Source organism: Jaculus jaculus, chromosome 19 (assembly GCF_020740685.1).
Source record: "Jaculus jaculus isolate mJacJac1 chromosome 19, mJacJac1.mat.Y.cur, whole genome shotgun sequence".
In the NCBI taxonomy this organism is placed as follows: Eukaryota; Metazoa; Chordata; class Mammalia; order Rodentia; family Dipodidae; genus Jaculus; species Jaculus jaculus.
The window spans coordinates 51,187,445-51,214,927 of record NC_059120.1 but is presented as its reverse complement, the minus strand read 5'-3'; the positions used below and the strand labels follow the sequence as shown (position 1 = coordinate 51,214,927).

Below are 27,483 nucleotides of genomic sequence, written 5' to 3'. Positions count from 1 at the left end.
ATAAATAAAAATAAACAAAAAAAAATATTGGGGCTGGAGAGATGGCTTAGTGGTTAAGGCACTTGCCTGCCAAAGCCTAAGGACTCATGTTCAACTCTCCAGGTCCCACATAAGCCAGACACACAGTGATGCAAGTGTGCAAGGTCGCACAAGGGGGCGCATGTGTCTGGAGTTCAATTGCAGCGGCTAGAAAGCCTGGCATGCCCATTCTCTCTCTCTCTCTCTCTCTCTCTCTCTCTCTCTCTCTCTCTCTCTCTCATAAGGAAGGCCAGTCTGTTGGGCTTGCCTCAAGAATAATATTTGAAGAGCAGGTGGATTTGTCCTTCAGACAATGGGGCTGCATGGCAGAGGACATCAGGCAGTGGTCCTGGGGCGAGAAGAACTGAGTTTAAGCCCCCCTTAGGGCTTCCAGGGTCTCAGTCACTCACGATGTGATCTTGCTCAAGCGATCTAACTTCTCTGGGCGCTGATCACATGAAGCTATGATAAAGAGGAAAACACCCACCTTTCTTCTCTCATAGCCTTGCTGTGAGCCTCACGTGCAGTGGCCTCAGTGCACTTTGGATGACTGTGAGGTGAAACTACATGAATGGGAAGGGCTATTAGAAACTGAAGGACGTGTCTTGAATCATTGCCTCAGTAGCAACGCACATAGCTCATTTCACATCGCTTCACAGGCACATGGGACAGATCCAGCATGAGTGAGCTGGTATGTGAAAATGAGCAAGATTTCCATGACCACAGAGGAACAGTAAAGCCCACGCCGAGAATAGCAAACAGAATAACGTCAAGGCAAGATGCTTTTTTAACAAGTGAAAGGTGGGGATTTGGGGCTGGAGAGATGGCTTAGTACTTAAGGCACTTTTCTGCAAAGGCTAAGGACCCAGGTTCGATTCTCCAGGTGCCACTTAAGCCAGATGCCCATGATGGGTGCATGTGGAGTTCATGTGCAGTAGCTAGATGCCCTGGTGCACCCATTCTCGCTCTCTCTGTATCTCTTTCTCTCCCTCTCTCTGTTTCTAATAAATAAATAAAAATTTTAAAAAGATGGGGATTTGCAGAGAGAATGGAAAGTCATCCCACAGAGAACAAAATATACAAAATATACTCTATACCAAATGCACAATATATAAAATATGTAACATACAAAATACATGCCTGAAATGCTGCACTTATACACACAGGATAGCCAAGACAGAAATGATGAGGCTGTGAATTCTGTTAAATAAATTTACAAAAGGGAAAGTGGAAATCCCTTTTATGGTGGAAATCTTCCTGTTTTCCAGTAAAATTCACTGCCTTAACAAAACTCAAAAACATTCATATCATATGTACATATTTGTTTTAAATATTTATTTATTTATTTGAGAGTGACAGAGAGAGAAAGAGGGAGAGAGAGAGAGAGAGAGAGAGAGAGAGAATGGGCATGCCAGGGCCTTCAATCACTGCAAACAAACTCCACATGCGTGCGCCCCCTTGTGCATCTGGCTAACGTGGGGCCTGGGGAATCGAGCCTCAAACTGGAGTCCTTAGGCTTCACAGGCAAGCGCTTAACCACTAAACCATCTCTCCAGCCCATATGTGCACATTTTATTGAATGTAATTTGTGCATGTTTGTATATGTGGTGTGAGTGCGTGTGTGTGTTCATGTGTGTACAAAGAGGCAAGAGGCTGACATTGGGTGTCTTCCTTAATCACTCTCCACCTTTTTTTTTTCAGTCAAGGTTTCTCACTGAACCTAGAGCTGACTGATTCAATCATGATTAGCCATCCAGCAAGCCTCAGGGATCCTCCTATTTCCACCTCCCCAGCTCTGGGATTACAGGCATGATCTCCATGCCTGGCATTTACACGGGCACTGGGAGTCTGTACCCATACCTCATGCTTGTGTGGCAAGCACTTTACTCATTGAGCCATCTCCCAGCCCCGGAACATAGCTTTGTTTTATTTTTTCCAGTTCACAATAGGCAACGTTTTCCTCAAAATTCTAGAAAGTCACAATAAATTCATGGCCAAGTCAGAATCTTAGTGCACCGAGATTCTTCCTGTATTTCTTGCAGAAAATCTTCATCTCCCACCAGCTCACTAGAATACACTTGAATTCCTTACTTGTGGGCTGATCAGTGGTCTCTTCCGTTTGCAGGGTCCCTGGTATCCACAGGCCACTATGTGCTGAAGCTGTAATGGTGAACAAGGCATACACAATCCTAGTCCTTACAAAATAATAGGGTAACTAACTGCCTGCCCGTGAGTCCTTCTCTTAGCTTTTGGATACTACATCCAAGAAGTGGTCTCCCTCTTCACTCACTGCTTCATTGCTGTGCTGTTTATTAAGTACATGTCTCCTGTTTCCCCCTCATTAATCATTCTCCATTATATGGCTTCCTTGGTGCCTCTTCTCCAAACAGACCATGTCCTATTTTTCAACAGCTCCCGCGAGGTATGAATTCTAGAACCATCCACCATCCTCATTACTTTTCCCGTGAGCCATCTATTTTGTCATGTCTCTCTCTCTCTCTTAAGGCATAGCACCCCCCCCCCCAATCATGCAATTCTGCCCCCAAAATGGTCTTGTGAGTGTATGTACTGAGATAACAGGGCTTCAAGTAATCAGAAGCTTGTGACTTGGGGTGCAAACTGAGCTTGTCACAGCTGGCATGGTTTCTTGTGGCCATGTTAACTGTATGACAATGCTTATTTCCCAGTTAACTAAAACAATCAGAGCCCCTCCCCATGAACTATGACCAAGCCAAACCTCCCTGACTGTAGTCCAGCATTTGGTATTTTATACTTACACTATAGCCCACTGACATCCCTTGTATCTATCCTGAAGTTCAAAAGCAAACACATATGATGTTGGTCATGTTTTCTTCCTCAAGGGACTTGAGGTTACTCATTTGTCAGCTCATTTTGCTAATCTCCAGACACATCCTTCATAGCCCTTAGAATAGATTCCTCAATCTCTTTCACTGTCCTTGCCTGTCAGTAGAAGCCACATCCATAGCCCAGACGAGGTCCACAAACCTCTCCAGCCATAGAGGCCTCACCAGAATTTCCAGGCCTCTGTTATGGCCTGTAACACAGCACAGAGCTATTTATTGGGTATGTGCCTATGTGGGTAGAGCTTTTCAACTTTCTTGCTTTTTATTATTTTTTTTTTCATTTAGTACTTATGTTATTGTCAGCATTCTGGGATTTCTTTTTTTAATTTTTTAATGTTTATTATTGAATGTTTTGTGTGCTCTCTATATAAAACTATCCATTAGATATTTAAGAGGTAGAGATAGTGATAATTGAGAATTGGTCCTGACCACAAAAGGAACTGATAATCTAGTGTGGGATGTAGATCTGCCCATGTATAATAGAAGGAAGTGGCTATTCCGGCTTCTTTCTGATGGGCAAGCATTTTGCAAGAACGTAAGCTATGTGTGTGCAAGGTTAAACCATCCAATTAATTGAGCCTTTAAAAAAAAGTCATTTCACTGGGAGGAGAAAACAACATAAAATTGGTTATCATCCCCTGTCCTATAATAAAACAAATCATTTTTCATGTTTTAATTGGATTTGTGGCTAAATCACACAGCCAGGGAGATTGACCACAAGTGGATCCCATCATGTGGGCTTCAGTCTGCAGAAGACTTCCTTCCAGTTATCCAGCAGTGAGTCAAAGGCTTGGTGACTCTTCTGAAACAAAAAACAAAATTATTCCCTTACTTTTTGCATCTGTATTCAGTTACACTCCTTTACTTTCCACCCAAGACAATAATTTCAGAGATTTGAATTTTTGTCAAATGTGACTTCTATGCATGAAAAGTACAAAATTAAGAAGTTGTACCGTCTCCCTTTTAAAAAGTGGCTCACTGAAAGAAAGCACCTTTTCCTTTTTGTTGAAAAAGAGAGAGAGAGAGAAAAAATCAATCTCTATTTTAGAATTGCAAATACATTTTCTTAATGGAGAAAATCAATTCGTATGACAATGCTATCATCCAGTTCCAAAAGTACAGTATAATCTCTCCTCTGTCTCTCTCTCTCTCTCTCTCTACACACACACACAAACACACACACAGACACACACACACACACACACACACACACACACACACACACACACCGGATTCAGACAGCTTCATTCTGCAATGAGCGTTGTCACCTATCTCTCTAGTAAAGATACCGACCAGCAAAGCCTGCTGGGTTTTTGTAGTCTTGGTCATGCCTTGTTTTCCCAGGACACAGTCAGAGCAGCCCTAAGAGTGACCGAAGGGGTTAATGCAAGCACTTGGCCGGGTGTCAGTTAAACTTTTTCCCTGGCTCTGCCCCGGGTTTCCCCTCCAAGGGATTTCCCTCCGCCTCTCAAGCAGGCCCTTTATAAAGAGCAGATTTTCTATTTCACTCACAGCAGCCTTGCTGCCTTTAGGAACTGGAGAGCCAGGCACTTTCACTGGGGCAGGAAGAAGGCTCTGGATTCATTATTTCTTCACCACAATAGCAACTTAAGATGCCTGGGAAAATGGCTGTGATCTGTGGAGCCTCGACTATACTTTGGGTAGTGTTTGCAGCTTGTAAGTTCTGATCTGTTTGAAATGTTAGCAATTCCATTTTCACAATGAATTTGGCTTTGGTCCGTGTTACTAAGGGAGTGAAGGAAGGCACTAGGATTTTAAACAATGGGAAAACTTCATTTTACCTAACTTTTAATGTGCTATTGAGGTTTGCTATGCACTATGATGTTGCCAAACTCAGGGCTGCAAACTGTTGCTGTAGGGATGCCTCTTTGCTAGTTTCAAAAGAATAATTTGGATTTTATCTGCACTAAGTCTATCTCTTTTGTTTCCTGTACTTGATAATGAGGTCAAACTTAGAAAATAACAGGATAGCTTTGATCAAGAGGCATCGAGGTCAGAAGAGCCTTCTCCTGAGGGGTGATGATCCCGAACAGCTTCTCCTTCAGCAATGACTTCAGGACTTTGGGGGCGTCTTGTAGATAGTCTGAGTCAGTTTAGGAAAGAGATCAGCCCGGTTGTGTTTTGGACATTGCCCTACGGCACAGGAGAGGGGGACGTAGCCTGAGACCAACTGAGGGTGAGCTTGTTTCTCTCCTTGTTTTCTTCAGCCGCTCAAGCTTTTAAAATCCAGACCTCCCCTGAATCCAGGACACTTGCTCAGATTGGTGACACTGTCTCACTGACCTGCAGCACCACAGACTGTGAGTCCCCATCTTTCTCCTGGAGGACGCAGATAGACAGCCCACTAAGCGCCAAGGTGAGGAACGAAGGGACCAGGTCCACCCTGATCATGGATCCTGTGAGTTTCGAGAATGAACACTCATATCTGTGCACAGCAACTTGCAGATCGGGAAAACTGGAGAAAGGAATCCAGGTGGAAATCTACTGTAAGTGCTATCAATAGTCTTTGATTTTCTCTCAATTTTTTTTTAAGAAAAAAAAAATTAAGGAGAATTTTCAAAGATAAGTTTTTAGGAGTATGTCATGTCTAGATTCTTGGCTAGGACATGTAGAGTTGCAAGAAAGCTACAGACAGCTGAGGAATTATTAGAGCAGGAATTAGACCAGGAATCTCAACTGTGGCCTCTGTTTCCATGTCTGCCGTAAACATGGTACCCATGCAAAATACCTTCTCTCCACACCAACTTTCTGCAACTCGCAAATCTCTAAGGTTCTTTTAGTTTCCCACTTGATTATATTTCTACGTGTTTACTTGTGCGTGCATGTAAATGATTTATGAATTCCACCCTTCAGGAATTTTCCATGCACTTATTCGTGTGCTATTTCGTGCTTAAATCAGTCTGCAGATTACAAACATCTTTCATTTCATAAATCACGTTGGTGTACAAGTTTTCCTTTTAGACATAACAAAAATATTTGTAAACATTTCATTCACTGGACACTGATACATTCAGAAAATTTTGTTCTTGTTGCCATAAAGCCTTGGTGCTGACCTCAAGTGTATTTGCATAATGAATTAGATTTGACTCATGAATGTTAATGAATGCACTAGCCTGCCAAAAATGCAACCTACTTCACTGCCGACTTAGCCTTTAAAATTATCAAGAAGAGTAAACAGCTAACCCTACATTCATTATTTCCTTTGGTTACTGACTTTTGTTTTTCTTTCTGAAAACAACAAAACAAAACTGTTCTTCTATATCACTTCTTCAGGAACATCTTGCTTGATTGGCTTCTAATTACATTAATTCTTTTCTACTGTACTAAAGCCCAACTTCGCCCAGTAACCTTCACTGAAATCTCAACAAGCCTCATGTGTAGCTAGAGCTTTCCAAAGAGTTATGCTTGGCCGGCTGCTTTCAATTATGCTGGTTGTACATGAATCGTTTATGTCTGGGCAGTCTCCTGAGCTCCTTGGAAGGTCCCCTTATGTAAATACAGGGAAAAGTAGCAAGTTCTTAAATTACCTGTCATAAAATTCAGTGGATTGTAGGCACATTGACTGCGAAATATGAGGGACATCGAAAATTGGTGGAAAGATGTACAATACCATGTTTTCAGATAGCAAGGCATTTCTAGTTCCTTTGCTCACAAATGTCATGTAGTTGAAGATGTTTTTGTTAAATAAGTGAAGGCCCTTCTGGCTTTAATTATGTTGCCTGTGATTTTTGGTGAGAATGTCTGCTTCTTGTTATACTTAACAGTGCTGTCTCCATCCCACATTTAACTGTAATATTCTTCAGAATTGAGACCTTTGCAATCTGACTACCCAGAGTCTTCACTGCACCAAAGTTACCGTTACGATAGAATATACTTTTTTTAAAAAAAAAGATATAATCTTTGCAGAGGAGGCAATGAAATATTGTGTCCCATTGTACTAGGAGGTCCAGTAGAGTACTACTCAGAACTTGAAGTTAGACATTTCAGGAAGTAAATCCAGAATTGAAATGCTGCGCAAAGAATAACCTTTCTGGTGGATGAAGTCTTGTCAGAAGCACCATTTTCAGAAGCCAGCCTTTTAAAGTTTCTCTCTTCATTTTTCTAGCCTGTCTTACACAATGGCAATCCTTGGCAATGACATTCTGAGTATTGGGTTCCTTATCTAGAAAGTGGAACTATGTCAGTCCTGACTAAAATAGGAGAGCACGGTATAACATAGGAATGACCTATAGCAGCAGTTCAAGGTCACAGAGATCATGAGCTCAAATCCCAGCTTTACCACGTTACTAACTGTGTGACCCCAGGCTGGTCCTGCAAATGCACAAAGTCCGAGAACATGGTCCCTCTCACTTGGGATTATTCTAAGAATAAATCAAAATCATTTGTGTTAGATCTATAACAGAGTGACAGGCACATATAACTCTCAGTAAATGCTAGTTATTGATCACCCTTCTTTTACTATAACAGCAGGCAACCTTTAATATTTCTAAGATGGAAACTTAAGAGGCTCTTAATAGGTAGTTGGTTCTGGTTCTTGCTTCCTGAGCTCGCCCCAAACCATAAAGAGCTGCTTAAACAATTAATCCTGCTGTATCAACACTGGTATTGTTAGCAGAAACATTGCATTTGATTTGCACTGTGTTAAACCAGTAACAGAGCTTCCAGACACAAGTAGAAAGTCACTCAGGCAGTCTCTTCGCTTTGCAGCTTTCCCAAAAGACCCGGAGATCCAGCTGAGTGGCCCCGTGGAGGTCGGGAAGCCCGTCACAGTCAAGTGCTTGGCTCCTGACATCTACCCATTTGATAGGCTGGAGATGGACTTACTGAAAGGCACCCATCTCATGAAGAATCAGGAATTTCTAGAAGATATGGAGAAGAAATCTGTGGAAACCAAGATCTTGGAAGCAACCTTTACTCCTGTCCTTGAGGATGTTGGCCAAATTCTTGTTTGCCGAGCTAGATTACACCTCCAGGAAATGGATTCTGTGCCCAAGGAGAGGGAGACGATCAAAGAATTGCAAGTCTACAGTAAGTCCTTGGGCGATGAGCACTACTAATCTTTATGGGAATTCAACCTTGGATGTGTATTATCATATTTACTGTTATTCAATTAACTTAGCAAGTGGGTTAGTGTGAAACTTATTTGCAGTTTTCATGCCATTCTTATTCATTGAGGACATGCTATTTCCAGGAGTGTGATTCAGTGAAAAGAATCTTGGATTTGCAGTGAGAAGGGCTGAGTTTAATTTCTGCCTGTGTTCGCTATGTGAACTGAAAGTTGCTTAATGAGTCAATTTCCTTAGCACTGAAGAATAACCATACCACTAACTGGTTGGGTAATAGGAAATAGGCTGAAATGACAAAATATTCTTTCTTCTGTTTTGTAAATTCTGATAAAAAATGGTTGAAATATTGGTTTCCTAGGTATAGACATTTGACAAGGGGAGTGCTTTTTCTGTGTGTGCACACATCTATATGTGTGAGTTCACATGTACACACACGTGGTAGGCGCAGGAGGTGATAGAGCTGATCGTCTTCTAGCTCCTGAGACGGCCAGGGCATTGGAAGCGTTCTTCTTGCCTTAGCATCGAGTATGAAGGAAGTCACTGGGCTCTGTGGAAACTAGTACCGTGTTCTGTTCTGGGTTCTACATCTGCAAGGGTGGCCATCTGCTCGTGCAGATTTAGCCAAGAGAGATTGAGATGGGAAGGGTTCTACAATGTTCTGAGGATTCAGTCAAGGCAGGGGGATATTTTTCTCAGCAAATACAATACTTAAAGGAGTTTTTCATCTTTTCTATAACAACAACAGAAGGCTGAAGTATGGCTGGTGTATAAAAGTTGATTACAAAAATGAAGATTTCAGGTCAATGGGAGATATTTTTCAATAATTAAGGATACTGAAATGTCACCTTAGAAGACAGGCACCCCTCTCAGTAGGTGGATTAGAGCTGCCTTTGATTTGCTGTTGACAAGGATAGCTACCTGGAGCTCTTCTCCTTAAGTAAGACACTTAACTGTGTAACTCTAAGAACTTCTAGTAATTTCCGTGTAGCAACAGCCGCCTGAACACACCAAACATCAAAACATGTAACCTGAGCTGGAGAGATGGCTTGGCGGTTAAGGCACCTGCCTGTGAAGCCTAAGGATCCAGGTTCGATTCTCCAGGTCCTACATAAACCAGATGCACAAGGTGGCGCATGCATCTGGAATTCGTTTGTGGTGGCTGGAGGCCCTGGCACGCCCATTCTGGTGTCCCTAATAAATGATAATAATAATAAAAACATGTAACCCAAGTGGCCTGAAGAGATGACTCAGTCACTAAGGTGCTTGCACCCATAAGAACCTGGATTTGCTCCCCAGAATCCACATATAACTGCTAAGCTTGGTGGCCTAGGCCTATAGGCCTGACACTGGCCAGCCAGTCTAGCTGAATTGGTGAGCCAGTGGGAGACCCTGTCTCAAACCATGTGGACATTGTTCTTGAGGATTCTACAGAAGTTGTCCTCTGGCCTCCAGATGCATGTGCACACACATGTATGCACACCCCCTCCCCCCCACACGTGTACCTGCTTACCCACAGGCATGTAATTATATACTCACACATCAAAAGTGAAACCCAGCGCAGAAGAGATGGCTTCCCAGTTAAGTCAATCGCCTGTGAAGCCTAAGGATCCAGGTTGATTCCCCAGAACCCATGTTAGCCAGATGCACATGGTGGCTCATGACTCTAGAGTTCTTGCAATGGCTAGAGGTCCTGGTGACCCCACTCTCTCTCTCTCTCTCTCTCTCCCTCTCTTTTTCCCTCCCTCCCAACCTCCCTTCATCTCTCTCTCTCTCTCATATAAATATAAATAAAATATTTTTAATAAATGTAACTTGGTCATTAGTCAGAAATTAGATTAGCTGCATTTTTGATGACCCAGCGATTCTGGGTATTAACTTGGAAGAATGGGTTCGTCGAATCTGAGGGGTCATAAACACAGTGTGGATAGAGATGAATTATTTCTTGCTAGATGGGGGCGGTGCTGAGTGACTGACTGCATCTCCTATTCCCGCCTTCGCAGTCTCACCCCAAAACACAGTGGTCTCTGTGCATCCTTCCCCACGGTTGCAAGAAGGGGACTCGGTGACAATGACGTGCTCCAGTGAGGGTCTACCAGCTCCAAAGGTGGTGTGGAGCAAGAAGTTAGACAACGGAAACTTGCAACTGCTCTCCGGCAACGCCACTCTCACCTTAATTGCTATGAGGATAGAAGATTCGGGCGTATATGTGTGTGAAGGCGTTAATCTGGTTGGAAGAGACAAAAAAGAGGTGGAGCTCATTGTCCAAGGTGGGTTGGGTAAGCAAAGGGAGTGGGCAAGGCCCTTGGGACCCGAGCAACGATGATGAGATCTCAAGGCTGAAATGTCTTCTTTGCATGTCTTTGATGGCCTATCTTTTAAAATTATTTATTTATTTATTTGAGAGAGACAGAAAGAGGGAGAGAGAGAGGAAGAGAGAGAGAGAATGAGAGGGACATGGGCAGTTCCTCCAATCACTGCAAAGGAACTCCAGACGCATGCGCCACCATGTGCATCTGGTTTACAGAATAGAACCGGGTTCCTTTAGCTTTGCTGGCAAGCGCCTTAAACACTAAGCCTTTTCTCCAGACTTTTAACATTATTTTAACTTACTTAATTTATTTATTTGAGAAAGAGAGAGAGAGAGAGAAAGCAGGCAGAGAGAGAGAGAAAGAGAGAGAGAGAGAGAATGAATGATAATGAATGATGGCCTGATTGTCATATACTTTAGCTCAAATATCTGTTTATCATAATCATGCTTTCTGGACATCTTTTCTCCCCAGAGCCTGTGTAGTTCTTCATTTTGGTCTCTTTTGTAGCTCCCATTATGTCATTGCTGCCTCACTCCCTGGCATTTTCTGGTGAATGCACCTGGTTCGCTTTTCTTCTCACTCCAAATATCCAAGAACCGCATGCACTACTGCATGCTGGCTACTTCTGAAACCAGGCCTCCACCCTGAACCAGCAAATCTGGATGGCTCTTGCTTCCAAATGACCCCAGAATGTGACCTGCTCTCCAGCAATCTTGCCATAGAGTTTGTCATTCTCACTTGGGGTTTTTGTAGGGCGTTCTTAAATAAGAGCATTCCCCAGGCACCAGCTACGGCTCTGGCTCTTGACAGTAGTGATTTATTTATAGTATCTAAGAAATAACAGAGGGGCGTCTTTTCTCCATTGTACAAATGAGAGAATGGAATCGTAGATTATAAAGGCACCATCTCTTAATTTGCACATTGTTTTTTGCATTACTTTTACATTCTATGTACCTCTGTCCTCATATCTATCATCCATCCATCTATCTATCTATCTAATCAATCTTTACCATATTCTGTGAAGGACCAAACAACTCAGATTCAATATAAGTTATAAATTGTCTAGAGTCAAATAGCTCTTTGGTTGTATTTATAGTATCATCTCAATTCAAACTCTTTTCAGTTGAAGTTAATTGTATCTATTTTTTTTTAAATTAATATGTTAATTGATTAAAATGATACCCATGCATTGGGTATCATGTGATGTTTTAATGTATTTATATGGTGATTTGAATGATTAAATCAAAACATACACTTTAGGGATGGGGAAATGGCTCACCAGTTGAAGACCCTTGCTTGTAAATCATGCCAGCCTGGGTTTGATTCCCTAGTGCCTTCATAAAGCCAGACACACAAAGTGGTACATGCATCTGAAGTTTGTTTGCAGCAGCATGCAGCCCTGGTGTGCCCATATTCTCTTTCTCTCTCAAAAAATATTTTTAAAGAGTATATATTTGAACAAGAACCAAAATAATGCATTGTTTGAATGTGTCTGTCCATTAAATTGCATGCTTCTTAAAGTAGGGGACTGCTCTGTTGGTCTGTCTGTCTGTATTTGATGTTTGGGTGCTCAACACAATACCTGACCCATAATAAATGTTTAGCAATATTTATTTTATGAGCAAACAAACTGTCAACATTAATGAAACCTCAAAGAAATAGGGATTTTTAAAAAATTTTTATTTATTTATTGGAGAGCAACAGACACAGAGAGAAAGACAGATAGAGGGAGAGAGAGAGAATGGGCGCGCCAGGGCTTCCAGCCTCTGCAAACGAACTCCAGACGCGTGCACCCCCTTGTGCATCTGGCTAATGTGGGTCCTAGGGAATCGAGCCTTGAACCAGGGTCCTTAGGCTTCACAGGCAAGCACTTAACCACTAAGCCATCTCTCCAGCCCAGAAATAGGGATTTTTAAACTTACATGATTAAACAAGGAAAATTCAGACCCATCATCAGTTGGTTCATTCAGGTGGGTGTTAGATGAACGTTCGTAAGTGACCAGAAAAGGTATCATACAAAGAAAAGTGTGCAAAGCTAGATGCCCATCCCAGAACACTTACAGCCTGTTGAAAGCTGGAGCCCACTTCAATGGGCCAAGGGAATGTGTTCTGAGATGGCAGAGGGTTTGTTCTGCATTTTGTATTGCATGAGATACTGACAACCTTAAGTACTGAACATAGAACTGAACCTTCAAAGGACCCTCCAGCCCCCCTAAAAAGCTCCTTCCCCAGGAACTACAAGGTCCTACAGTGCTGCAGGCAGCCAGGGCTCTTCTCAGGGAGGAAGTGGATCTACTGTGACACATGAAAGACCCCCCCCCCCATAGTCTCACGCTTGCACATAAAGAATTCAGAAAACATTGTTCTGAGCAAACTCTTTCAAAATCAAATTGCATATTGATTTACTGGGCTAAATGGAAGAGAACCTTCTTTGGAAACTACTAAGCCATCACAATTTCACAAACTAGATTGAGAAAAGCAAATTCCTTGATGCACACGAGAGGCGTGCAAAATGTAGTGTGTTTGGATTATGCGTTGAGAGTTTCTTCTTTCTCCTCCGGCTTTGTTAGATTACATTTATTTTCTCTGGATTTCATCTGTTACTTGTAAAATCACCCAACCACTCGCAAGATTTTCAGGGGAACAAAGTCTAGATCTGGACTTCTCTTTCTCTCAAAAGAAGATGTCATGGCACCTAAGCCTGTGGGCTTAGCCGGGACAGTATGGGCAGCCAGAGTGCTCTCCTGGATCCTTGAGGGTTGGTTTGACCTCATCTCTTTCCTTTCCACCTCCGAATTAAGTGCAATAACATTTCTGTGTTACATCAAACATATCTGAGAGGTGACTTGTGTCATTACTTTCATGTTTACATTTTTGTTTTGCTTGCAGCGTCACTCCATGTGACTCTCAAAGGTATTTCTTTATATTGGAGCAGAAATCCTAAGTTCAGTTCCATTGTGGACATTTATCTAATTAAAGAACTTTCAGGGGTAGTTTTTCTTACCCTCTTTCAGATCTTGTTTTATCCCCACATGAGAAGATGGAATCTTAAATCAGATCCATTTCATATCAATTCTTAATTTGGCTGGCTGCAAGTTGGGAAAAGTTAACATTTCTGAGCCTATGTTTCCTATAGAAGGAAGAGGCTAACGTGCTGAGGAGGTAAAGGTGAAAATATAGCAGCAGAAAAACAAGAAAGGAGAGAAGAAAAAATAGTAACAGTTGAGGACGTTATTCTGAGAATTAAATGAGATAATATATGCAAATTAGTATACCTAATTGTTGGCCACACAGAAACCCATACAATTATTTCAGTTTCTCTTTGTAACTACAGTGATTTGATGAGCTACATCTGAGTAAAAAATGGGATTATTGCCCTGAAAAGATGTGATTATGGCCAAGAAAATATGCCTGTTGCTTTCCTGACAAATTTTCATCTACATTCATCTTGATAGCCTGATTTGACATGGTGTATGGATTTTCATTCTTTAGAGCTGTGGTCTCATTCTTGATAGTTCCAAGGTGGGAAGGAATGCTTTCTTCTTGGCACTGATAGTAGCTGACTACAGAGTGGGAAAGATAAACATCATATATGGAAATACGATGAAATAAGAAAACAATCTTACCTTCTTTTTGTCATCTTTCTTTCTCCCCAGAGAAACCATTTATTGTCGACATCTCCCCTGGACCCCGGGTTGCTGCTCAGGTTGGGGATTCGGTTGTGCTGACATGTGCTGTCACGGGGTGTGAATCCCCCTCTTTCTCCTGGAGAACCCAGATAGACAGCCCCCTCAGTGGGCAAGTGAGGAGTGAGGGGGCCAAGTCCACGCTGACCCTGAGCCCTGTGAGTTTTGACAACGAACATTCCTACCTGTGCACCGCAACCTGTGGACGGAAGAAACTGGAAAAGGGGATCCAGGTGCAGCTCTACTGTAAGCGGTTTTCAAAATTGGTCACTCTTTCTTGACTTGCTTTCCCCGGTTCCATTGGGAGAAAAAGAATGCTAATCTATAAGGCAAGCCATTTGTTTAGAATAGAATTTGGCATTGTAAATGCTTCCTAAGTCTCTGAATCATGGTGTGAGTGCAGCCTGGTTGGTCTAGATCTTGAGTGCATAATGTCCATGTTATAGCTCCTGTCTTCATCATGCACTTGGCCACACACATGCCCTGGTTCCCTTTTCCTTTTCCTTACACTTGTCTTATTTTTATTTCTTTGAGGGAGGGAGAGAGAGAGAGAGAGAGGATGGACATGCCATGGCCTCCAGCCACTGCAAACAAACTTCAGACACATGTGCCACCTAGTACTTCTGGCTTATGTGGGTCCTGGGGAACCGAACCTGGGTCCTTTGGCCTTGCAGGCCAGCACCTTAACCACTAAGCCATCTCTCTAGCCTCCCTTTTTCTTCCATGGGTATATTGAGGTGGTAAGTGAGAGCAGTGGGGGCCTCCTCATCCAGACAACTACAGGGTGGGGGGTGACAAGCTCATCTGCTCAAACTGATGGTGAGGCTCCAGCCTGCCTTTGTTTGCTTGTTTGCAGGACCGGGGGCTCGAACTTACGGCCTCATGTATGCTAGGGAAGTAAGTGTCCTACCAGACCTGTACCCCCAACCTGCACGCCGACTGCTTTAAAGGCCCAGTTAGAAAGCTCATCTGCAGCATGGGGGGAAGCAAGAGGCAGTGGGGAACAGCAAAATGCCAGAAATGAAGACTGGTTTTACACTGGAGAGGGGGATGGTGAATACAGTAGCTCGAGCAGAATTAGGAGGCACCCCAGATATTAAAACTGATTTACGCTGCAAGGAAATGCCACAGTGTTTTGCTGCTACCTTAAAGAATATCCTTTACAGCCTCAAATCTGCCCGAATTTCACTTTGCCGGCGTTCTTCAATCTACTCTGAATGAGGAATGATTTATATTGTGACTATCGAGTTATTTTGTCAAAAGGTTACATCAGCCTGCTCTAGTAAATCAACTCAAGAGAACAGATTGTAAAGATGTTTTTTTTTTCCCCATCCAAAGCCCTGCCCAAACTTATGTAAACTTTTGGGACTTTGTCCAGGATAAGAGAGTATGCCTGCTCAGGGACTTAAATCTCTCAAAAGGAGGGTAAATTTTATTGCTTATCATGTTACCCAGAGTCCATGATCTGCTGATGTAGGCACATTCCCAGCAGAAATGAAAACAGTGGTGAAGACTTACTGCAACATAGATCTCCTTGAAAATCTGTCACTTTTAACAACATTCTGCTTAAGGAAAACTGTTTCTTTAAGCATTACTTTTACCCTTGATAGTTTAGTCTCATTTGTATTGATTTGCATAGGATATATTATAAATGTTATATAAATTAGATGCTAACTACTTAGGCTAGATTCCAAATAATATATTTAAGACTGTTCTTTTTGTATTTTTTTTTATGAGAGAAAGAGAGAGAGAGAGAGAGAGGGAGGGAGGGAGGGAGGGAATTGGCACGCCAGGGCCTCAGCTGCTGAAATTGAACTCCAGACACTTGCGCCACCTAGTGGGCATGTGCACCCTTGCACTTGCCTCACCTTTGTGTGTCTGGCTAACGTGGGATCCAGAGAGTAGAACAAAGGTCCTTGGGCTTCACAGGCAAGCACCTTAACCACTGAGCCATCTCTCCAGCCCTGTTCTTTTCTTAATTAAGGTTTAACTGGCCTAAAAATCTGACTATAAGGTATTAAGCTAGCTCAGTGGGGAACTGCCCTTGTGGGACTTATTTGAAATGGAAAAGAATGCATAACCAATATCCCTAGGTCAGAACATCAATCAGTGTCTTAGTAGGTATCATATACAAAACGAAAAGTCTCTGTAAGTTTTAAATTTCTGAGTTACACAATAAATCAAATGATACACATTTTATCAGGCCACTCTGAAGACTGAAATAATGAGTGATGAAAACTAGATTCATCTTCATACATCATGACAACTATTTAAAAACATCTGACATTTATAATTGGTGAGATGGCATGTGCCCCACAAGATGACATCATTAGAAATGACAAATAAGGGGTCAAATATGCATTATGTGATGACTTAGTACACTAAGTATTTTATTTCTGTTACTTAAAATTAACATTGTATGTATTTACAGTTAATGTCATATTTTCATATTTTATGTACTGAGAACATGCTTTCTCAGCTGAACAAAAGCTGTCCCTTGGATACATTTCACTCATTTTTCCCTTCAATGTCACGAAGTAACATTATGTTTGCGTGATATTTGCAGCGTTCCCCAGAGATCCAGAAATCGAGATGAGTGATCTCCTTGTGCATGGGAAGCCCGTCACTATAAACTGCACGGTGCCTCGTGTGTACCCTTACGGCCACTTGGAGCTTGAATTACGGAAGGGGGATGCTGTCATAAAGAGCAAATACTTCCTGGAGGAAATGGAGCAAAAATCCCTCGAGACCAAGAGTTTGGAGGTGACCTTCACCCCCACCATTGAAGATACTGGAAAAGTCCTTGTTTGTCGGGCTAAGTTACATATTGCCGAAATGGAATCTGAACTCAAACAAAGGCAGAGTACACGGACGATATATGTCAGCGGTGAGTGCACGGACGAGGGATGTGCCATTGACTGTGGGTTTATTTATCATGCTGGCCAGTCACTGGTTAACACCAGGTTCATAATTAAAACCACAGGAAGGACGGGAAAGTAGTTAAAAAGACACAAATCATTTCCCCAAACATACAATGATAACTTTTTGTTTGTTTGTTTGTGTTTTAAAGTAAGGTCTCACTGTAGCCCAGGCTGACCTGGAATCCACTATTCACTATGTAGTTTCAGGCTGGCCTCAAACTCCCTGATCTTCTTACCTCTGCCTCACAAGTGCTGGGGTTAAAGGCATGTGCCACCGCGGCCACGTGATGACCATTTATTTGTGAATGAATCTATGGGTCAGCATTAAGGAATGGACTGTGCAGGTCTAGTGGCATCTTCTGTCAGGTTGGCAGGTTGGCAGGTCTCAGGTGGCCTTGCTTGCTAGTCAAGGCATTGTCTGGGTCATCCAGGCCTTCCTTCTTCCTGCTGTATCATCTTCGGGGAAGGCAGCCTAGGTTTACTCCCCAGTGTTTTAGGAAGGTGATATTGAAAGCAATCTATTCCATTTATTTATTTATATTTTACAGAGACAGAGACAGAGAGATAGATAGAGAGAGAAAATTCATGCTCCAGGGCCTCAGACACTGAGATGGAACACCAGATGCTTGCGCCACCTAGTGGGCATGGGCAGCCTTGTGCTTGCCTTGCCTTTATGCATCGGGCTAATGTGGGATCTGGAGAGTCAAACATGGGTCCTTAGACTTCTCAGGCAAGCACCTTAACCACTAAGCCATGTCTCCAGCCCCCATCCTCTTCTTTTTCAGTATTAATTAGCACACAAAGATGTAGGTATCATTCATTCTAGCATTTTCAAAGATAGTTTGTTTTAGTTGATTTTTATTCTGTTTTCTATCCTCAACCCCCTTCCCCTAACCCCTTTCTCCCCGGCCATGCCTCTTCCCTTGTTTACATGTCACATGCCATTTTACCTTTCCACCTCACTTCCTTGTACTCTTTGTTATCCATTCTACTTTTAGAGGTTTTATTCATATTTGCGATAGATGATAGATAGATAGATAGATAGATAGATAGATAGATAGATAGATGTAAGGATATCATAAGCTAAGACCTGCCTATCAGACAGAATATATCGTTTTGCCTTTTCTGTGCTTGTGTTATTTTACCTAATATAATTTTTCCCAGGTCCACCCATTTTCTTGCAAATTTCATGTTTTTTCTATATGGCTTTTAAAAAGTATTTAACATCCCTAGCCATCAGGGAAATGAACATTGAAACCATGGCTGGAGAGATGGCTTAGTGGTTAAGGCACTTGCCTGCAAAGCCTAAGGACCCAGGTTTGATTCTCTAGGTCCCACATAAGCCAGATGCACATGGTGGTACACGACCCTGGAGTTCATTTGCTGGAGGCCCTAGTGTGCCCATTCTCTCTCCTTCTCTCTGTCTCTAAGAAATAATAAATAAATAACTAAATCAGAAATTACTGTGGTTCCCCAGGGCCCTCAAGCATCTGGAATTCGTTTGCTATGGTTGGAAGCCCTGGCATGCCCATTCTCTAGATAAATAAATTAGTTTAAAAAAAAAAAGAAAGAAAGAAAATTGAAACCATTGTATGGTACCAACTCACCCTAGTCAGAAAGGCTGTCATCAAGAAACCTGGCAACAAATGCTGGCAAGGGTGTGGGAAGGAGGGACTCTTACCCACTGGTGCTGGGAGTGCGATCTAGTACAGCCACCACGGGAATCAGTATGGAGGCATCTCAAAGAAAATTAGAAATAGTCCCATAAGACCCAGCTGTAACCTAGACGCCCACTGACAGATGAATGGATAATAAAAAATGTGTGGCAAAGACATGGTGGGTAGCAGCCTTTTAAACGCCTGCTTTGTGAGTCCCACAATGTCATTGCATCCATATTCCAGTGGTCAAAGTAAGTCACATGGCCAGCCTTGGTTCAAAGGGTAGAAAAGAAGATTCTATATACTCACATGGAAGATTCAGAAATGTCACGTTCTTCTGTTTTTTAATGTGTAACAAGTGGTAACACAAATTGTCATTGATCTCTCATGCCCTGTGTCGCCAAAGCTCTTCTGATCTTTCTTAGGAACACAGCCTAGTCTTCTTTTTTTAGTTTATTTTTATTTTTATTTTTTTATTTTAGAGAGTGGGGGCGGGGGAGATAGAGAATTGGCATGCCAGAGCCTCAGCCACTGCAATCGAACTCCAGACGCTTGCACCACCTAGTGGGCATGTGCAACCTTGCACTTGCCTCACCTTTGTGCATCTGGCTTAGGTGGGATGCAAAGAGTCAAACCTGGGTCCTTAGGCTTCGCAGGCAAGTGCCTTAACCGCTGAGCCATCTCTCCAGTATAGTCTATTCTTTTTTATCCTGACTCTGTCACTGAGTCACACACAGGCAGCTCCTAATCCATCTTCTTACCTAGAATATATTACACTACCCTTGACCATCCATGTTTTGGCAGCAAAAGAGTTTCTATAAAACTTACTGCCACTAAAAGTACCTTTGCAGGCTAGAGACACGGCTTAGTGGTTAAGGCACTTGCCTGCGAAGCCTAAGGACCCAGGTTTGATTCTCCAGTATACACATCAACCAGAAGTATAAGGGGGCTCATGCATCTGGAGTTTGTTTGCAGTGGCTGGAGGCCTTGGAGTACCCATTCTCTCTCTCTCTCTCTCTCTCTCTCCCTCTCTCTCCTCTCTTGCTCTCTCTCTCTCCCTCTCTGCATAAATAAAATATCTTTGCTTCATCCCTCTCCTATCATTTTTTTTTTTCATTTTTTCAAGGTAGGGTCTCACTCTAGCTCAGGCTGACCTGGAATCCACTATGTCATCTCAGGGTGGCCTCGAACTCATGGCAATTCTCCTACCTCTGCTTCCCAAGTGCTGGGATTAAAGGCGTGCGCCACCACATGCCCGGCCTGTCCTATCATTTTATACTTGCTAAGTAAATGGGGACAGCAACCTCCTGGGATTCTTATCACAGTTGATGAACTGTTCTAATTCACTGAACCTATGGCCTAGTTGTGCAACGTTACCTAAGCTCTGAAAGTCAGGGTGTAAGGCGGGTCAGGCTAAATGTCTTTCCCTTTGCAGTTGCTCCCCGGGACACGGACATCTTGGTCAGCCCCTCTCCCATCCTGGAGGAGGGCAGTCCTGTGAATCTGACCTGCCTCAGCCATGGCTTCCCCGCTCCCCAAATCCTGTGGAGTAGACAGCTAATCACCGGGGAGCTGCAGCGTATTTCTGACAATACAACTCTGACTTTAACGTCTACAAAAATGGAAGATTCTGGCATTTATGTGTGTGAAGGGATTAACCAGGCTGGCATAAGCAAGAAAACTGTTGAGCTGATCATCCAAGGTGAGTCGAGTATGCTGCCCAGCTACCGTCTCTCAGGACACATGGTTTCTGCTGCCGCGGTTGTTGCTGTGATCAGTGTGCGCTGGTTCAGATCAAGGTCCTTCGGAAACCAGCAGCACGACACTTCCTTTAAAGCTGTATGGAGGTCTTCATCTTCTTAAAACTTATTCATTGGCATGTGTATGTACATATATATCGGCATGTATGTAGCATGGCACGTGTGTAGAGTTCAGAAGACAACGTTGAGGTCTTTGTGCCCCACTTTCTTTCCTAGTGAAGTGCTTCATTAGGTTAGTACTTATTTTGACTACTTCTGCAGTCATCTCTTTTATCTGTTTTGATTTTAGGGATTCTTAATTTTAATTTTAATTAATTAATTAATTTTTTTTTTTTTTGGTTTTTCGAGGTAACTCTAGCTCAGGCTGACCTGAAATTCACTCTGTAGTCTCAGGGTGGCCTCAAACTCACAGCGATCCTCTTACCTCTGCCTTCCTGAGTGCTGGGATTAAAGGCATACGCTACCATGCCTGGCTTAATTTCTTTTTTCACTATTTTATTTACTTGAGAGAGAGAGAAAGTATGCATGCATCAGGGCCTCTTGCTACTACAAACAAACTCTATGCATATATCACTTTGTGCATCTGGCTTTACATGGGCACTGGGGAATCGAACCCAGGTCTGCAGGCTTTACAAACAAGTACCTTGAACCACTGAGCCATCTCCCCAGCCCCACGCGCCACTTTCTATGAGACAGTCTCATGCCTATGAACGGAGGGTTCTCCTGGCTTCTCCCCTCATTGTCATAAGCACACTGGGATCACAGTGCCGTCCAGACACAGCACCCCCTCACCTCAGGTTTTACACGGCTGATGGGGGTTGCGTCAAGTCAGGCAGCCTATGCAAACACTGATCAATCTCTCCAGCCTCTCTCTAACTTTTTGTTTTCTATCACAGCTTCTATGCATGAAGCAACTGGAATAGAACTTTCTCATGAACCCTGTCAAATCACTTGCTCCAAAATTATTCTTTTTTGTGTGTCATAGAATGCATTTTAATTTTGACTTTTCCACGATGTAGCTCATCTCATAATTATTACAGAAACCACGAATGACCAAGGTTTGTTATACCTTACCCCATGTGGCCTCTATCCACACTACAATGTGGTTAATAACCAAAATCCTTCTTCAGTCCCAGCTCTGGTAGGAGACAATGGCTATGGTGTTGCAACAAAGGGCAGAAGAAACAAGGGTTGGAAATGACCTAGGATTAAAACCATCGTCTGGCTGGAGAAATGGCTTGGCGGTTAAGGCTCTTGCCGACAAAAGCCAAAGGACCCAGGTTCGATTCTCAGTACCCACGTAAGACAGATGCACAAGGTGGCGCATGCATCTGAAGTTCATTTGCAGTGGCTGGAGACTCTGGTGTGCCCATTTCTAACCCCACCCCCACCTTCATTCCTTCTTTCTCTCTCAAATAAATAAAAATATTTTAAAAAGAAAAAAAATCTGTCACTGGCTGAATCTGACCCTGAAGGTACAATCTCGTAAGAAGTCTGTTTGGCCGGTCAAGAAGGTACCCTTTATAAGCTCCCAAGATTAAGACGCGAAGCAGCTTTGTCCTATGCTGGCTCAACCTCGTGTGGCATGGGACCGTGAGGGTGAATCGAGTCTCTCTTCTCTGCATACAAGGCCCAAGACTGAGAACAAAGTGTTTTCTGCTTGGCACGTTGAATCCATAGGCTATTATAGGCAAAATTCCACCGTGGTCAACTTGGATTGATCTCATAGCCTTCCCTTTGGGTCATAATTCTCTCTGCCAGGTCTAGTCTTAGGTCTTGTATCCCTGGCTATTATTCCTATTGCGGTATAAGTAGTTTTTGGTCACCTCATCTCAATGAAGCCATTAAGGGACGTCTTGGGAGGGCAGTGTGTAACCTTAAAGGAGCCCTTTAGAAGAGGCTCGGGTTTTAGGCAAGCCCAGGCTACAGAGCAAAACACTGTGTCAAAACAAGTAAATAAAAGGGAGATCTTAGGATGGATGTCACTTGTACCTGGAGGGTGAGATCGGGAAGAGTCTCATGATTGGCAGTATAAATGACCCTAAAAGGGATCCCTTTGATCAGATCATGATAGAGCACTTCCCTTCAAGGTTGAGTAAATGTAGATGTACCTTGATTACTTAGCCCTTAGCTTGATAAATGGTGACTGTGCTGTTAAAGATAGTGAAAGGCCAACCCTGGTCTGGATGTACCTGTGTGCCTTAACTCAGAAGCTGATAGAGGCCAGTGCCTACAAGGACAAGTTTGCTAACTAGTGTGATAAAAAAATTTAATTTTTCTCATTTGAATTCTATATCTATTTATTAAATACCTATTGTTAGTGATAGACTGGATAAAGAATCATATTAAAAGACATGAAAGCGGTGTAGGACATGTCTGCTATCGCTTGGAGAGTGACGATTTACGATGCAGCGAACGCCTGACTTCTTGCCTTCCTTATCATCCCAGGCACAAAGGAACCTCGAGTGGCTCCTTGGCAGCTATTGTCCTCCTTAAATTAGTATGGAATTGGTTTCTACAGCACCCGGTCTGAGGAAACTCTTGCATTGTCTTTTTCAGCTTCTCCAAAAGACATGCAGCTTACAGCTTTCCCTTCTGAAAGCGTCAAGGAAGGAGACACTGTCATTATCTCCTGTACCTGCGGGAATGTTCCCAAAACGTGGATCATCCTGAAGAAGAAAGTTGAGACAGGGGACATCGTGTTGAAATCTATTGACGGCGCATACACCATCCGCAAGGCCCAGCTGGAGGACGCGGGAGTGTACGAATGTGAATCCAAAACCCAAGTTGGCTCGCAGCTAAGAAGTTTAATACTTGATGTCAAAGGTTGGCCTTTTGTGTTTTATCTTAACTTTTTCTTTTTGTTGATCGCTATTCAAAGTTCCTACGGATGGTAACAAATTTCTAGTATTCAATGAAGGAGTTGGTGGAAATGAGGCTGAATTCTGCCCTGGCTCTGGTTATTTCTCGATGCTTCTGGAAATAATCAGGCCCAGCTGTTCCATTCCTATAGCGTTTAGCCAGGAAACAGACATTAATCATCAGTGAGTGTGGATTTCCTATTTGCTTTATATCAAAGTTGCCAGCTCATCAGTGGTCTCAGAGGTCTTAGTAAGTGTTTAGCCATATTTTTCCAAACCTTTCCTTGAGAGTTATAAGGAGACCAAAGCAATAAGATTGGCACATCAGAAAAAGAAGAATTCTATCCACACCCTCTTCCTTCCAACTAGAAATGAATATGATTTTCTAACCATGAAATAGCTGCATATTTTCAGGATAATCTTGATCCTGAACAACGCAGAAAGAGCTGTAGACTACAAAAGGGCTTCCTTCAAAATCTATGCACCTGACTCCTATACTAATCTAATGTAAAGAGAGGGAGAAATGGCCTCATCAGAGCAACTAGGAGGTGTCTTGAACTCCTACCCCATCCTGTGAATGCACAGTAGATGGGATCCATTGATTGTACTGGTGTAAACCTTGACTAATCAGCCTCACACCCTTTGCACAGCAATGAGCTCCTATTGTGTGCTGGAAGCCATAGTTCCCAGTGAATAGTACTGATAATTAATGCCAACTCTCAAAAGAGGCCTGGAATTGCCTGGCAGAAGTAATTAAGCATGTCAGTATAGAACCTACGTGAGAAAATAGATTAAAAACTGACCACTTTGGCCAACTTTTTGCAAGACTACAAGCCTTATCATACATTTTCTTTTCTGTTTTCACAACACCTCCTCAAAACTGCAGCAATATCAACACATCAATATAGACATGTTAAATGTCTATTATGTAAAATTTAAGTCACCCACCCACAGTGATCATTCTGCAAAGAGTTGATCTCACCAGAGAACCTACTATGTGTTCAAGGGTGCATTTAGTCAGTGCCTCCAGTGAAACTGGGCATGGTGCCAGGTGCATTGAAAACTAAGGGATGAGTCCTTTGAATTCCCTTACTCTGTATTTTCATTAGCTCTTGGTGCCTGTAGCCACCTCTACATCAGCCTAACCCCAGGAAATTTTCACTCCTAACATGTGGGTTTATACACAATTGTTCCCTTTCTAAAGACACACTAACACTTGTTCACTCAGTAACTTTCGCTTTCACACGTTGTCGCTCCTAACTGCCTAATTATCACATATTTGCCACTTTTACTCATTATCTAAATGAACAATTGAAGAATATTAAGAATTCAGCTAGACACTCATGCCCCCAGCCTGAACATAGTTTAAAATAACTGAAAATATGAATGAGGGCTAAAATTTGACTATTTTTCCCCCCGGATATTTTGAACTCATTTTCTTTTGTAGTTAGCCATTTTTGCTTTTGTTTGGGTTAAAGTGTATCCCATTGGTACAAGTGATCAGGAATCTTTAAGACGATCAACTGTCTATACAGCCAATAGAAAACGTTATTAGAAATTTGCCCTGGCAACTGACTCAGCAGCGGAGTTGAGTTTGTCCTACAGGAATGGGAGGGAAAAACTGAAAAGCAAAAGAATTGAAAAAGAAACGGGGCTGGAGAGATGGCTTAGCGGTTAAGCGCTTGCCTGTGAAGCCTAAGGACCCCAGTTCGAGGCTCGGTTCCCCAGGTCCCACGTTAGCCAGATGCACAAGGGGGTGCACGCGTCTGGAGTTCGTTTGCAGAGGCTGGAAGCCCTGGCGTGCCCATTCTCTCTCTCTCCCTCTCTGTCTTTCTCTCTGTGTCTGTCGCTCTCAAATAAATAAATTAATTAAAAAAATTTAAAAAAAAAGAAACAATAAGGACAGATATGATTTGTGTCTTATATGCTATGAATATTGATGCCTAGCCACAGTTATGATGATGAATATGCCATGAAGATATTAGATCTATATCAATTCTACCAAAGGAAAGTAGAAAAGTGAGGCAATTATGCTCAAGGTAAAATGTGGGTTTTTTTTCCAAAAAATTGAAAAAAATTAGTATACATGATGCTAATAATTCTTTTTTACTTGTGTGAGTTTTGGTATTTAGAAGGCTGTAGAAGAAATATAGTGATGTAACATATCTGCCACTTCATGAAACTTAGTGGTGAGGCTCCACAGTGCTGTTTAAACATGCGGCGTGGCTCTCCAGGCAAGGTCACATTCTCACCCAGTGTTTGCATAAAGTTCAGGTGGTAAATGTCGCAGCTGCCACGTGACTCCTCAATAGACTAGATGGAACTAATTTTTAAGTGTTTGTCATTTTCTGTACTCCATGGCAAAATGACAGGATAAACGAAGAAAACAACTTTATTTAAATGTTCAAAAAATATTCAAGGGGTGCCAATTATGCCAAGTGGTGGCTTACGTGCTGGCCAGTCACGGTGGACACCAAAAAACTGGAAATAGCAATCTTGGTAGAATTTGCAGTCAGAAGAGGAGCCAATTTTAACAGATAATCATATGGACAAATGTTGAATGATAAGCCGTTTTAAAGGATGCAAAAGGGAAGTGTAGTGGGTGGATTTTGAGAGTGTGTTGGATTACTCATTTAGATCAGGGGAGATGTAGGTCAGAGGATGCCTCTTAGAACGACAAAACCATTTACACTGAGCTGTGATACTGTCTAAAGACCCTCACTCAGTCAACAGAGGCTATGAATGCTATAGTAAGCTGCATGTAAGAATCTCTTACTTCAGACAGAGGCTGTCACATGAACACATGCGAGCCAGCAGCCAGAATGCCTTCTTGTCCAGCGTAAGGGTCAGGCTCCACACATTACCAAGATTTCCCTGGGGAACTTGCTAGGCCTTACAATTCACGGTGGTTGGTGTCTTGGCACACTAGTAGATATTTCTGATGCCTGCTCTTGCAGCCTGACCCCTTAAAAAATGCGGCACCCCAACCTTCCATGTTACACCGAATCTGGTGAAGGTCAGCTTCGTGGCGGAGCCATCGCGGGCGCAGCGTGCACTCGTTGCCAGCAAGTGATTAGATAATTTACAAAACTTGACGGGCCACGTAACTGCTTCAGATCCCCTTCTGGCTGAGAACCGGTCGTACGATTACAATGAAACATACGTTATTATTCAGTGATTTCTTTTTGTGCTAGACATGAATTGCATCCATTTGGTGAAAAAAATAATAATAATTTTTTTTTCCAGGAAGAGAAAATGACAAGGGCTATTTTCCCCCCGAACTTCTCGTGCTTTGCTGCGCGTCCTCCTTAATCATCCCGGCCGTCGGCATGATTATCTACTTTGCGAGGAGAGCCAACATGAAAGGGTCGTACAGTCTTGCAGCAGCCCAGAAATCCAAAGTGTAGCCGGCCGTGGGGAGGTTCAAGCACAGACACTACTTAGAAGCCCGGAGCCTTCACATAGCCCGTCATTCTGCAAGAAGAAAAGCAAGCAGGCCGTGTCCATTCACACTTCCCAGGATGTGCAGAAGACAGACAGACGTGGCCGGCGGGGCTCCTGACTGCGCGCAAGCCGCCGGCGACAGATCCTCGGGCTGACAAGTCACCTCCGTGGAGAAGAGACGACTGGAAGCCATGTCCCTCACGTGTAGATTGGACGTGAAGCTGTACATATGTAAAATAAAGCCACACCGTAGCAAGTTTCATTAGAGTAGCCGCATTTCATATGTAGATAAGAGGACAATGAGGCGGTGTGGCTTGGACTGGCTGTGATAACTTAATTCATCTTAGGAAAGTTTAATGTTAATATTGACTGGCAACTGGCCCATGTCGTCCTTCTGATATTTTATGTCCTTCCTCAAAATTGTACTCCTGTGAGTTCTATTGACAATAACTGATTTTGAGGGGCGGGGGTTGAGGTAGGGTCTCACGCTGGCCCAGGCTGACCTGGAATTCACTATGGAGTCTCAGGGTGGCCTTGAACTCATGGCGATCCTCCTACCTCTGCCTCCCGAGTCTGAGATTAAAGGTGTGCGCCACCACGCCCAGCTGATTTTTTTTTTTTTTTTTAAGAAGGCAGGGTTTAAAACTTTTGAGGCAAACGATAAAGAGAGCATTGGGCTGACTCTCAGGTACTGCCTGCCTCATTCATGGTATACTGGCCAACCGGGCGTCTCTGCATGGCGCGGTGAGGTACGGAATGTTTTGTGTTTCTTTGTTGGGATCTTGTGTAACGTGACTAACAGGTTTAAATATGCAACTGCTTTTGATTTTTCTTTTGTACATAGTATAGTAAAGTGAAAGTTGCTGGAATCGGAA

The 27,483-nt window shown here is 42.9% G+C and overlaps 1 protein-coding gene across 1 annotated transcript; it reads left to right on the top strand.

Moving 5' to 3' along the window:
* Positions 1–4,384: 4,384 nt before the first annotated feature.
* Positions 4,385–27,483, top strand: Vcam1 (vascular cell adhesion molecule 1). The gene is made up of 9 exons (XM_004659083.2): positions 4,385–4,559; positions 5,111–5,389; positions 7,611–7,931; positions 9,970–10,236; positions 13,935–14,210; positions 16,531–16,851; positions 19,979–20,245; positions 22,863–23,129; positions 26,411–27,483. The coding sequence occupies exons 1-9, from the start codon at positions 4,496–4,498 to the stop codon at positions 26,569–26,571; spliced, it is 2,223 nt and encodes a 740-aa protein (XP_004659140.2). The 5' UTR covers positions 4,385–4,495; the 3' UTR covers positions 26,572–27,483.

Bases quoted from the DNA above. Each gene is read 5' to 3' on its own strand.
- Vcam1 (XM_004659083.2), top strand. From the start codon at position 4,496: ATGCCTGGGAAAATGGCTGTGATCTGTGGAGCCTCGACTATACTTTGG. The intron at 16,852-19,978 runs GTGAGTGCACGG...TTCCCTTTGCAG, and splicing joins ACGGACGATATATGTCAGCG to TTGCTCCCCGGGACACGGAC. The intron at 23,130-26,410 runs GTTGGCCTTTTG...TTTTTTTTCCAG, and splicing joins TTTAATACTTGATGTCAAAG to GAAGAGAAAATGACAAGGGC.